Source organism: Botryllus schlosseri, chromosome 13, assembly GCF_051294905.1.
Source record: "Botryllus schlosseri isolate E-star chromosome 13, Bs_hap1, whole genome shotgun sequence".
Classification (NCBI taxonomy): domain Eukaryota; kingdom Metazoa; phylum Chordata; class Ascidiacea; order Stolidobranchia; family Styelidae; genus Botryllus; species Botryllus schlosseri.
The window spans coordinates 19,893,908-19,906,621 of record NC_137248.1 but is presented as its reverse complement, the minus strand read 5'-3'; the positions used below and the strand labels follow the sequence as shown (position 1 = coordinate 19,906,621).

At 39.5% G+C, this 12,714-nt stretch overlaps 1 protein-coding gene across 1 annotated transcript in view; it reads right to left on the bottom strand.

The window, feature by feature from the left end:
* The window catches only part of LOC145454539 (FERM, ARHGEF and pleckstrin domain-containing protein 1-like), a 41,883-nt gene extending 29,589 nt beyond the window's left edge, over positions 1–12,294 (bottom strand). The window contains exons 1-10 of the mRNA XM_080332518.1: positions 12,108–12,294; positions 10,782–10,926; positions 9,423–9,599; positions 8,707–8,830; positions 8,499–8,646; positions 8,339–8,437; positions 8,066–8,241; positions 6,069–6,237; positions 5,904–5,997; positions 4,069–4,209 (exon numbers count right to left, since the gene is read on the bottom strand). Coding sequence (XP_080188644.1) covers positions 4,069–4,209; positions 5,904–5,997; positions 6,069–6,237; positions 8,066–8,241; positions 8,339–8,437; positions 8,499–8,646; positions 8,707–8,830; positions 9,423–9,599; positions 10,782–10,926; positions 12,108–12,173 — 1,339 coding nt within the window. The 5' untranslated portion in view covers positions 12,174–12,294. The remainder of the gene's footprint in view (positions 1–4,068; positions 4,210–5,903; positions 5,998–6,068; positions 6,238–8,065; positions 8,242–8,338; positions 8,438–8,498; positions 8,647–8,706; positions 8,831–9,422; positions 9,600–10,781; positions 10,927–12,107) is intronic.
* Between the last annotated feature and the right edge of the window lie 420 nt (positions 12,295–12,714).

The window sequence follows — 12,714 nt, the reverse complement described above, 5'->3', positions numbered from 1 at the left end:
TACGAGTTCAACAACGAATGCGGACTTGCTTCCATATATGTGATTTGCGTAACGATTTATACCTCCATAATTCATGGCCATAACATAAGCTAACACCAGCAATGCAAACTATCCAAATAATCACTCGCTTTGAAATATAGTGGAAGTAATTCGATATAATGTTTTAAAACATCTCGCATCAACAAAATTTGACAGGCATGCTGAAGCACAAAGACCCGAAAAATAGCTTTATTTCAGTGTCTTTGTGGTTGAGTGAGTATTTTCCCTCAAACAAATCACAATGACCTTGATGGTGTCATGTGTCAAATGAAACAGACAAGACTGTTATTATTCTAGCTAAAAGGGTGGCACCAAAACAGCTTTAAAAGCATACCACAACTGAAAAACTAGTGAGGAAGCTACATCCCTTGACACAGCAACTATTTTACCTTTCTAATCCATATAAAATGAAGAACATTGCCTCAAGAGTAGAAATAGTTTGGATGTGACATTTCGTTTGAACATGGCCACAACAAAGGTATCCATTAGGAGACACTTTTACAAAAGTCTGTGGATAGCCTACAGAAATTTCGGCTGCTTTATAAACTTGGATCTTTCAGAAAGAGTACCCAATTACAAAATTATGACAGGCTAACATGATAAACAAGAGAACAGGACTGCCACAAGAACACACGAACAATGGACATACAATCAATGGTCAGTCAATGTTTTATGGACATATCTCATGCAGCTGTTAGCCAATCCAGTCAATACAGTGTGAGCTGAGCTTCATGCGACACATAGCCTAGTCATGAAGAATGGTAATCATATGTACAAATTCTAACTGCCTTTATCCGAAAATATCACCACTGCCGCCATAGACTCAGCACCTAGTACAGACCTAACCAGTGCACCCAGATTCTTATAGAACATCCCGACTACACACTCACCTTGAGAAACTTTTTATTTGCTTCAACCAAATCAAAAAGAGCAAGTAAAATACATAAAAAATAGTTCGAACAAACTCACATCAAGTCACACATTTCCTTCATAACTGTGAAACATAACATGTGAAAGTTCCGCATTTTCAAGGGAAAGAAGCAGAACACAGACAAGGCAAAACCTCGATTCGGATTGAATTAGACCTGAGCGATATTTACAAAAGTTATAAAATGACATTTCCAAGAGAATACTTCATCAATTCTCTAAAAAAAAAACTTGGAATTGATTTTGCCATGATGGACAAATACTCAATTTTATAATCAGCAGTTGTAACAATACGACAGACGGAAAGGATTTTTGAACAGTAAATTAGTCGAGCGGCAGTTAAAGAGGTTATCATTCACAAATACGTTAACGGAATATTCCGATTCAACAAGACCAGCCACCACATTAACGAGTCTGACATAGGAATTAGTCTAGCAAAAGTTGGAATGTATGAAATTTTGAAATGAGGAATGATCATTTGCGACAAGAACGCTCTTTATGTTAAATATGAAACAGCTCATGCATAAAAATACGTGAATAGTGCAAGATGGCGGGGCTCTGAGGGTATACTTTCCGTACGTGAAAAAACCATATTTGCTCATTAAATAGACATCAAGAAACACTTATTCTAGAAACATGCTCTTAGTGCAAAGTATCCTTCGAAAACTCATGAATACTATTGATAGCTGAGCACTATATGACTCGTGTTCGCCAACAGAGCCCTGCAAATTACTATGATAAACACAAAGAAAGTGATCCGCATGCAATAGTTAAAAAGTCTCCCTTAAAAATGACGGTAAAATAGCGTTCGAAAAGCACCGTTAGCAGGTATTTAATCAGGCGCAGCAATAATTCATATTATTTAAACCGCCCGGTCGACAAGCAGTTATCTCGGCAAGACGTACAATCCTCAGCAGCTCAGGCACCTTCTCTCTACGAGTCCATCTCATCAATATCTATCTGGACTTCGAATCCTCATCAAGACACCGAATTTCGTCTTTACTGAATTACAGCAAATTTTTAAGCAGGCCTGGCTTTTAGCAAACGCGTTTGCATTGGTTCTTAGCTGATGTATTTTCTGCATATGAGCACAAAAAAAAAACACTTTTAAACGAAGAGTCTGGAATGCTTGCAAGCCACGAATGGAATCAGTACAGCATGCATGTTAATATGCAAACGGAGTGTAAGTCAGCATGCACCGTTTCCGTTAACACAGGCACCATAATTGCAACTCCGATTACAATAGCCATGATCGATTGCCAAGACACAAAAAAATCACCAGATTATGGATATCAAGTCAAGTCGTTGCCAAGATATGGATATTGAGGTGACCCGTCTGAGAATCTGGTGGAGCAAATTCACCGCAACTGTCTCCATATCAACGTGAATGTCTTTAACAAGGCACGGTTTTCAACGCGGTTAATCAAAACATAAACTTTACAGAGCAGTGGACGACGCGACGGAGGAAACTAACAAAATCTGAAAATTCCACTATATTTTGATTGCGGGAGCGGACATTGGCAATATTTCAATGTACTGGTACATTTTCGAAAAGGACTCGAGGCTTTAAGACAGTGGTTCCCAGCCCTTTTTATGGTTGCGGCACAATTTCTGATTTGAAAATGTTTTGCGGGCCAACACTAAATTTGGTCAAGCTAATTATTAGGAAGAAGAAGGTCAGAATCTTCACCCAGACTAACTCAACCCGGGCTGCTACAATGATTGAGTACTCGAGCCTGAATCAAGCAATAAGTATGGTGAGACGAGTCGTGACAGGACTTTTCAGAGGACGCCTACTGAAATTATAAACTCTATTCTACTAACAGTTAATTTACCCACAACAATTATAGTTTCCGTGCCTTTTTCCGAACTTGGAAATCATGAAACCCCAACTGATCGTATCACAGCATCCAAAACGTGTCACACAAAGTTACGCACCAAGTGTAAATTACAATTCGGCAGTGTCACAAAGTGCAATAAAACGGTTATGGTCAAAAAAACGCCAAATCATCTTTATTTGGAGTAGAACTGCAATTATTTGCTTCTGTTCGCATGAAGGTGCATCATTCACACTGTCACAACATCATGAGGGATATTCGAATACTTGACTCAAGCATTGACTCAAATTCAGAATCACTCAGGTACTCTCTCTCTCTCTCACAGCCTATTCGGGAAGCTGATTGGTAAAAAACAGCCAACACCTTCGCACCACCAGGTTGAAAACCATGGCTTTAAAAAAAATCACTGATAGTGATAAGACTCACGTCTTGGAAGCAAACAAATTTCCGAAATCGTCAAAATCCATTTTTATCGGAGCCAGCATGGTATCGTCATCAAGAGGCGACTCCGACCTGGACTCATTCTCGTCCGACGAGGACACAACTACTGGCGCAGTGCCATCGATGACAATACTTTTTTCGCGACCGTCACGCCTATCACTCGGTCCACTTCCGCCTATCGCCTTATACAGCTCGGTCATGGCCTCGTTGATCTCCTTATCTAAGATCTGGGAGGTCCGGTCCCACCGCGGAGAGTTCAAATTCCCGTCAGGCGGTGTAGGCGGACGCTTTGGCACTGCGTAATGCCCCACGGCAATCTTCTCCTCCCCAAGCTGAGCTTTCACGTCCGGGGCCATCGCGGCACCCTGGGCCGACAAATTCACGACGCTGTCGTTGACAAAAGGGTCCTCGCTGCCTGACACCCCTAAAGACCCACCCCGGTCCCCTAAGCTGCGCCTGTCCCTCACTCCCATATTTTTCAAGTTATCATACGAACCGTCACCGTTGCTAGCCTGACCCCGTCCTTTTGGGGGCAAGGGTGGTGCGATATTATCGCATGACGCGACTCGCAATACGTCAAAAGACAACGATTTTGACCCCGCGTACAATCCTACGTTAGTTGACGTGTTAGATATGATGCTTTTACGATCACGCGTGGACACGTTTTGCAATAATGTCTCAACTGATTCGAGACCATCGTCATTTTTACGGGAGCCTTTCTTTTTATTTCTTAACAAATCACCGTTACGATACGAATTGTCTGTTTCGTCGAGATTAGTAGCGGGTGTGTGATGCGGCGTATAGAACCCAACGCTTCCGTTACCTTTCGGCTCCGCATGGACTGCCGCAGAATTGTCGACCGGGGTAGCACTGCTGTGAAGGCTCTCGCTGTTCATCTGCCAGTCCGGGCTGGCGGGGTCGGGAGACACGTCGGCTGTTGTAACGTTCTGGGAGGTGTCGGCGCCTGCAGATGAAACAGGAATAGACGATAGCCGTATTTGTTATGTCTAATAAACTATATCTAATCTACTATCCAAGGATACCTGACAAGGCTGAGAAAACCATTAATGAGAATTGACATTTACTGAGAATAGACATTACCGAGAATGCATATTACAGTTCTTGGGGTTAGCATATTAGTAAACGAAAGGTCAATGTCAGAACTACAACTAGAAAACTACATCATTTGTCTTCCAATTGGTGGACAAAGGGCTGAAGGTAATAACCTTTTTATGCTGATCGGGTAGCTTAGCCTATTTTTGGCACAAAATAGACCAGCATTCTTGTTGATGTTGTCAATGGCATTGACCGATTGCGGTTATCCCATGTAAGTTAAATCTATGCAGTGCAAATTGCGACCATAAAAAACCTTAACTGAACAACGGTATCGACAAAACAGATATATACCTGTTGGTGTTGACATTGGCGACATTGACAATATAGATACACTACACCCAAGAATATTAGCCTAGCATGGGGTTCAAATTGCGGGTATCCAGCAGTTGTATATCGTGAACCATGCATCGCTAGGTCATTGTCCCAAAATTCATGCTATTCGACCTAATTTCTATGTTCTCTATGTGTTGCTTAGTTCAGACATTCTTGTTGAGCTAGTCAGCATCTACACGACAGAGGTAGTAATGAAGTACATTTGTTTCGATAACTTGCTTTGAGACACTAACAAGTTCAACAATAAATATATGAATCAGGAGACATTCGGTCTGAAGATACTTCCATATAAACTTGAATGATATGCTCATTTGAGGATAAAAGTGGTCCACTGTTACAGGCCATCAGATAATGTTTTTATCATTTGAAACACCCTGTCTAATTACACAATTTCTTTGGAATTGATACATCATTGCTAATGGTGGTCTTTCAAAATGTCAGCTGAACAACAGTTTCCTCACAACAGACTTAGTATTGGATGCCACAGTATCTCTATTATTCATTGTATGTACATGGTAGGCTACACCCCATTAAATATTCATGTATCATTAATTCATTATCCATCCCGCTCAGCAGCTAAATCCTAAAACCATTATAATTTTGATCATATCAGTATAACAACAGACTTAACAGACTTCAATTCAGTAAAATTCGATTGAAATCGAGTTACAAAAATGCTAGTATTGAATAGTATAATCATATGCATACTATTCAACTGTATACCAATGATTCACATTGACGATTACAACACTGAAATGGACTCTGCCAAAAACTAGGATCGACAATGCATAAAACTCATCGGACCACTGCCAAAATTTCCATTACCTTCAATTCAAGTTCATGAGATAGGGGCGCGCCTTGGGTTTGGGTAAAATAAATTTGGTAGAGGAGATGAAAGATCACCAGTCCTCTCTCATTTATTTGCATTTAATATAATGATAGTGCATTTACTCATCGATGAAGTTAATGGAATACATATAATACCTATTTATATTTAAATTCAATATCCTGCAATCGATACGGGATAGTCGGATAATGAAAGTTAAAATCAATTTCTATATCATCCTAATTTTGAAAAATCAGATCAGTACCATTGATTCCAGCATGACAACAATCAATTTGTTGTAATGTCATCTCTAGTCTCATGCAGATTCTAGCTATGCACATTGCACAAGCATAAAAATCTTCACAATATATCAATGCTCTTACTTCGAGTCGTGTCTTCGACCATATAACTCCCCTGATCTTCTGTTATTGTTGAAGAAGGTGAAGCAATAGAACCGCCAATAGCACTGCTGTTGCTCTGTTTATAACACGATAATAGAGTTTCAGATTTGGCAAGCCAGTCGCACGATTTTTGCTGCGAAAACTCACTTGCTTGGATGCGGGACTATTCAAGTCCAGTTGAAATTTCGAATCGTTCTGATCGTCGGAGCTCGCGGTGGTGTTATGTATACGTTTTCTGCTGGTCGTGCGGACGAAATTGGTTCGGTGAAAATTGCTGTTCCTCACTAATTCCAGAAGCTCCTTTTGCGTTTTCCCGCTGAACAAGCGCACAAAGTTTGATCTTTGCACGCTGACATGACAGAGAACTCGCCAACACAACGTTTTAATAGAGCTAGGCACAATGATTTGAGCACATGATGCTAAATCAAGTGTTAATACAAATCATTTGACTTGCGTAGTGAGAGAGTGAGACGATTGTTTCGAGTCCAGTACTCAAATTACACGCTCCTTGCCACCAAGAGTTTATATATATCTACGAGAAAGATAGTTTCCATGCTATTTTCCACTATGGAGGCCTTGAAACCTCGATTGGTTGTATCGCAGTACATGAAACATGTAGTAAAAAGCTAAGCACGTTACTGGAATAAACATATAGTCTGTGACATCGCGATCGACCCAAAGCATTGTCACAAACATAAAAGGTAGCCCACCCTACATAATTAAACTTTGTGCATATTTCAGGCCTTCAAGGTTGACGACTTTGAAATCTCTCTGATATCACTTCACAGCAGAGAGGGCAGCAGCAGTTTGTTAGCCCAAGTGGATAGCGCAAAGCAAGGCTAGGTTTTTGTGTCTGGGTGATTTCATTTGGTGTCTAGTTTCAAGCTGCCAGCTGAGTAGCAGCTATTATAACGTAAATTAAAATGTCTGAAGGCAGTAGGGTATGCCAATTTCCAGTAATGTCTAAATCCATAACTGAGCAGTTCAGAATACTATCTCAGATAGCCCTTCAATAAATATCTGGTTCAACTTTGAGAATCCCTGTGAAAATACATTATGAACCCATGTTTGAGTATAAATTTAATTCGCGAGAATGTTTGTTCCAAGTACCAGAATCTGAGATGCCAATAATACAGAGTTTTGATATATAATGCCATGAGTGTCCTGATACTAATTACAACAATATGCAAGTTTACCAATATTTCTGCAAGAATTTTGTACAACCCAAACTAGACAACGTAAAACAATAAATATCGCCATATCTTCTTAACAATCCCCAGTTTCAATTACAAACCGTAAGATATAACTCACTATTTTCCAATCAGCCATGAGCAATTGCTAATTGAGAATATTAATGCAATCGTTAACACCGCTTGATCAATCATCACATACAGAAGTGATAATGGATTTTTAGTGGAAGCATCGATCCAACATTACACACAAGTTAATTAATGCCAAACCTAGCACGCAATCACTGACCTAATTAGCCGGGTTGTAACCATGTCACAAGACTCCGAGTCACAAGTCAATCTCACTTTTATAGTTTTAACTCGAGTCAAGTCGAGTCATTTTTAATTCACCACCGAGTCAAGTCCGAGTCCAAGTCAGCGATCATAGGGTCGAGTCCGAGTCATGGTATTATGACTCGAGTCAGAGTCCAAGTCATAGTGTTTACTGCTCAGTTTCCAGTTAAAGTCTTGTTAAACCCACTTTTTATAACTCTGTTTCGTAATATCGAATGGTTCGCATTTATAATAGGCCTATACTAATTTTCTTCACTTTAAGCAGTTTCTGGTCACATTTTCCAGTACCAGTACCAATACACGAATTCCCAAGTGTGGTTACTTCACTATTCTTAAAAATTACAATGAAATGTCGGTCTTGGTCGTCTGAGTTTCAAGACATATGACTTGGTTGGAGTCATGCGCAATGACTCGAGTCCAAGTCGAGTCAATACACAGATTGACTCGAGTCGAGTCATTTCCATGTTTTGAGAGAATGACTCGAGTCATCAGAAAATTCGGACTCCGAGTCGAGTCATGACTCCAGTCATTACAGCCCCGCTCGTTAGAAATTTATGCAGAGTAACATTCTCCGCATTCGTGGCACATAATCGCAGCATGAAAAAGCAGGAGTCTACTCACCTATAATGAAACGACGACCCTCGAGAAAGCACGACCGGTTTCGGCTTCGCTTGCGGCTTTGCTTCCAGCCGGAAAAATGCATGGTGTTCCACACAGATTTTCCAGAAATTTTTACAAGCGTCTCGGCTGTTCATTACAAAAACTAGTATGTCCCTGTAGCTTCGCGATTTCCTGTCCTGTTAGAAAGGAAACAATCGTGTCAGAATTAGGAAACGATAGAGGCGTCAAAAAGCCAATTCAGGAAATCAACACTTCCCGACGAGTGTCACTCACATCGGACTCCGTGTGTCGCAACTTGATAAGGAAAGATTTTCTTTTAAAACTTAATTTCCGAATTCTGGCCCAGTTGAAGGCGTTGATCTTTTTGAATTCCTGTCGAACAAAGAAAAATGGACTCGCGTGCAGGTCCTCGATGACAAAGCACAACAAATACCTGAAACACAATCACGCCGGCATGGGAGACCGCCAGAGAGATGGGAGTACTTTGGGCGTCTAAAGCTGGATATAAGCGCACTCCATACAAGTCCAATCGGCGGGCGATATCGAGTAGACTGTAATCTGCTTCCGCAGGCTTCTTACCTCTTTTAAAACAGAAAAATTGCACACCAAAAAGAGGTGTGAACATAGCGGTAAAGCCTCACATTAAATTTTTATGAAGTTGAGAAATTTTGACGAGTTGCTCTTCAGTAGGGCGGGGAAAAAGTTTTGTGTCGTTGAGGTAAGCGGTCGTAGAGCATTCTGACGCATTCCAGTCACCAAATTCAGCTGAAATCGGACACAAAGTTTCCAGTATTATTTTTCCATATTAATTTTAACTAAGGCAATTTTTTCTTACCTAAAAACGGAAGATTTGACCAATAATATCAAAATTTTGACAAAGTTTGCCACATGTATGTAAATTAGGTTTTACGCACATGTTAGAATTGTACTGTCTCTACTTACGAAGTAGTTTGGTTTAAAAAAACTTTTTTGACCAAAAAAATGATAAATTTTTACCGAAAAAACATTTTTTCAACGAATTCTGGACCAATTCCAGTATTAGTTACATCACGGTTTAGGGTGGAAATAAATGAAATTTGTTGTAGTACAACGAGAGATACTTTCCTACGTTCTCGGGTAGGAAGTGCCTGTTTATACTAAGTAGCTTGCCAAGAATGGAGAAAGAATGTTAAACAGCAGCAGTTGTCGGCTGGCAACAAACATCAACGATACAAACAAAAGGCAGGTTGCAAAAAAAAAAGTTTGACTTTGAAAATTATTTTTTGACCTCGCACTAAAAGTTTGACAATATTTTGACATTTGATAACATATATGTACACCAGCAGACCACACACTAGGCCTAATAAACGGCTCTCACCTTGAATAACGTAAGAGGCCATTTCCAATGCCGTACTCTCAGCGCAGTGAAGTGTACCCTCGCCAATATTCCGTTTCACTTCCAAAGCAAACAGGTATCTGGTATATTCGTCTTGCATTTGGCTTGGATCCGGTGTAAAAAACTTCACACCAAAATTGAGTACCGATTCAGCAGAACCTAAAAATAACGAATCTTGATGAAAATTGATTGGCAATTTCAGGAATAGTTACATTGCATTTAGAATGACGAGCGAGATGCACCCTTTCATCCCTCTTCTCTGTTTGTTCTCCCTCCTCCCCCTTCTCTACTCCCTCCGTGTTGTTTGCTGCGATCACGAGTATGGTCACTTTACTTAAACACCTTGCAAATGGTAGTGCACCAACTTACAATGTATATATCAAAGATAATAATGCAAAACATCTAGAATGACGAGCGAGATGCAACAAGGCGGCAAGATCTGTCTGATGAGCATAGCACGAAGATGTGAATTCAAAGTTTGTCCAATGGAATGTAACTTGAACCAAGGTCACTTTACTTAAACACCTTGCAAATGGTAGTGCACCAACTTACAATGTATATATCAAAGATAATAATGCAAAACATCTTATAGGCCCACTCAGAAATTTATGGGCCAGTCAGCCTACAGAAATCCTACCAACCCTGCCACATACTGAAAAAAACTCTTTTTGAAAATAAACTCATCATTTGGAGCTTGTCAATTCAATAACAACAGATTTCAAAAAATCATTTTTATCTAATATTTAAATTAATTACAGAATTGTTATTGGGCAGTGGCCTCATCTGGGGGATTTTAACAAGTGGTTATTGCATTCCATGTCATTTTCATGGTGATAGCAATTGATTAGCACCTTTACATTATATTCAATCCAATTTATATTAATATGGCTGAGGCTGATATACTGATATTGCTGACGGAAAACAAAATATTCTATGGGCCTACAGAAAACTTCTTTTCTGAAGCAACTTAGTTGGAAGTTCACTTGTCTAGGCTTCACACAATGTTTTTGATCTCAATTTTTTTTCATCTACATGGCTGGAAGTTGTGATACACTTAAAAAGTCCTACCGAAATGTAGAAGTTGTACGGCGTAAGTGTCGACATGAATTATAATATAACATCATCAAGTTCACACCAACCAAGCTAGCCCAAATCTTGAGTAATGGCTTAAGTCAGTCAAATAGACCCCAAAACAACCAGAAACTATAAAGTAGGGAATTTGAGTAGAAAAAGGTTTCACTGATATTGTACCACGGTTTTTAATGCAGTAGGAGTCAGTGGAACCATTGACACAGATGAGTCTTGAGTGTCTGCCTCAAACTTGATGTCCTAGTTTCTAACCTTTAATTTGTTTGCCAACTTGTCTTTGCGGGTCAAGAAAAGTAATTCCATCTCCTTCATCAAAGAATACACCGAAATAATCCGATTCCAAAACATCCAGATTCTTCATGATTTCTTGAAGTAGAGCAGCTCCTGAGCTTGTGGGCTGCAAAGAAATATGACAGAAAGTGAAATTTGGGTAATGGATGAAATTAAATCACTAGTGTACTGTTGATTGTAAACTAAGCAAGTTATGATGGCAAAAAACATGAATTGGAAGACCTTCAGTAATCTATAATGTAAGTTGTATTCACTTGGACTTGGACTATCTATCTATTTTGGCCTTCTAACTTTTTCATGAGTGAAAATGCCACTGTGCTCACAACAACAATTTTGTAAATGCAAGTATACAACGTTTTCTAAGACGTCTCAATTACCATGCTGTTTTGGGTAGCAACCAATAACATTGCAATTACAACAGAACTTCGGGACTAAATTAGAGAAAGATGGTGGAGAAGTTAGGAGATTGCTCCTTCACGTGGCTATCAAATAACCATAAAAAATACACTTTGTTGGTCATTACTATATTCACAAAACAGTACAAAAAACGGTATACCATTCGTTTGTTAAGAAATGTTCCCGTTTTGGAGCTGTGCAACCTATTGGGCTATACACTGCACGGACACACATAAACTACTATATATGAATAGATTGTTTCGTAATAAACCGGTATTTGTTACGTATGCAGATCGCGTCTCCAATTTACGCTGCCCCACACTCCTTCTAGATATCGTAATCCAAATCGTGCATAGCATGCTAAGGCGCAAGATTTTGAGGTTGGTTTAATAAATTAATGTCTCGGACCCTTACAAACACCTTCGTCAGTCACCTTTAGAAATCATTCCCCTCTTGCCTGCCACATAGGAAATTTTATGGATATATTGGTGACCCCAACCAGAGTGAAAAGTAAAGGCTGTGTTTCGTTACGTCACATTCCCCTCTTGCCTCCCACATAGGAAATTTTATGAATATATTGGTGACCCCCACCAGAGTGAAAAGAAAAGGCTTTCAGTCATATGAACGAAACACAGCCGAATTCTTAAACCGTATAACAAATAGTAGCTTACACATGCCGGAAAAGCCCTACTGTATTGGAAACGTTGTGGCGAAACAGTTCATGTTGCTATATTGTTTACACATACGTGATAAATCAATGACTGAAATATGTATTGTGTTCCTATATACTTTCAGGCATAGCCGATTATATCTGCTATCGGCTATTTTTAAATAAGTGGCATGAGAAGTTACTTGGATAGCCTCTGTGCAAGTCTACTATATAGTAATTACCTTGATTTCATAAGGATGAATTGTGTCGTCCAGCATTTTCACGCGAATGGTGACAGTACTTGGCATGATGACTGCTCTTTCAATTCGTAATCCGTTAAAAAAAATTATTTCATCCAAATCATCACAATGATTCCACTACTAACAATATATCATGCTGTAATTCCAAAAATACAAAGGTGAAAATACACACCGCTCTTACTCGCTTTGTTCTGGATGCAATATGCAGCAAATATATTCTAATGCAGTAATGCCGTTATCTACTGATTCAAAATCATATCACGGATTCAGTTATATGCACATTGACGTACGAAAAGTGAATTAAGCAATGAAATCTTAGCCATATATCACAATTTGCTCGTGAACGAGTTTCCCATTATACAGTTTTTTTGCATATCATATATCAAAGCACTGCAATAGTGCAGACAAAAAAGTAAACTGCCTATGTTGTGTGATGTTTTAATTTCTTGAAGTCAGGTTGGAATCAACGTCCTTATTCAACTGTCAAAGAAATTGACTCCCGGCTAACCATGTAATACTAGGAGACTACTGTTATAGCCCCCTAGGAAGTTCTGGTGAAGTCAACATTCACGTTGACATTGTGTGGATG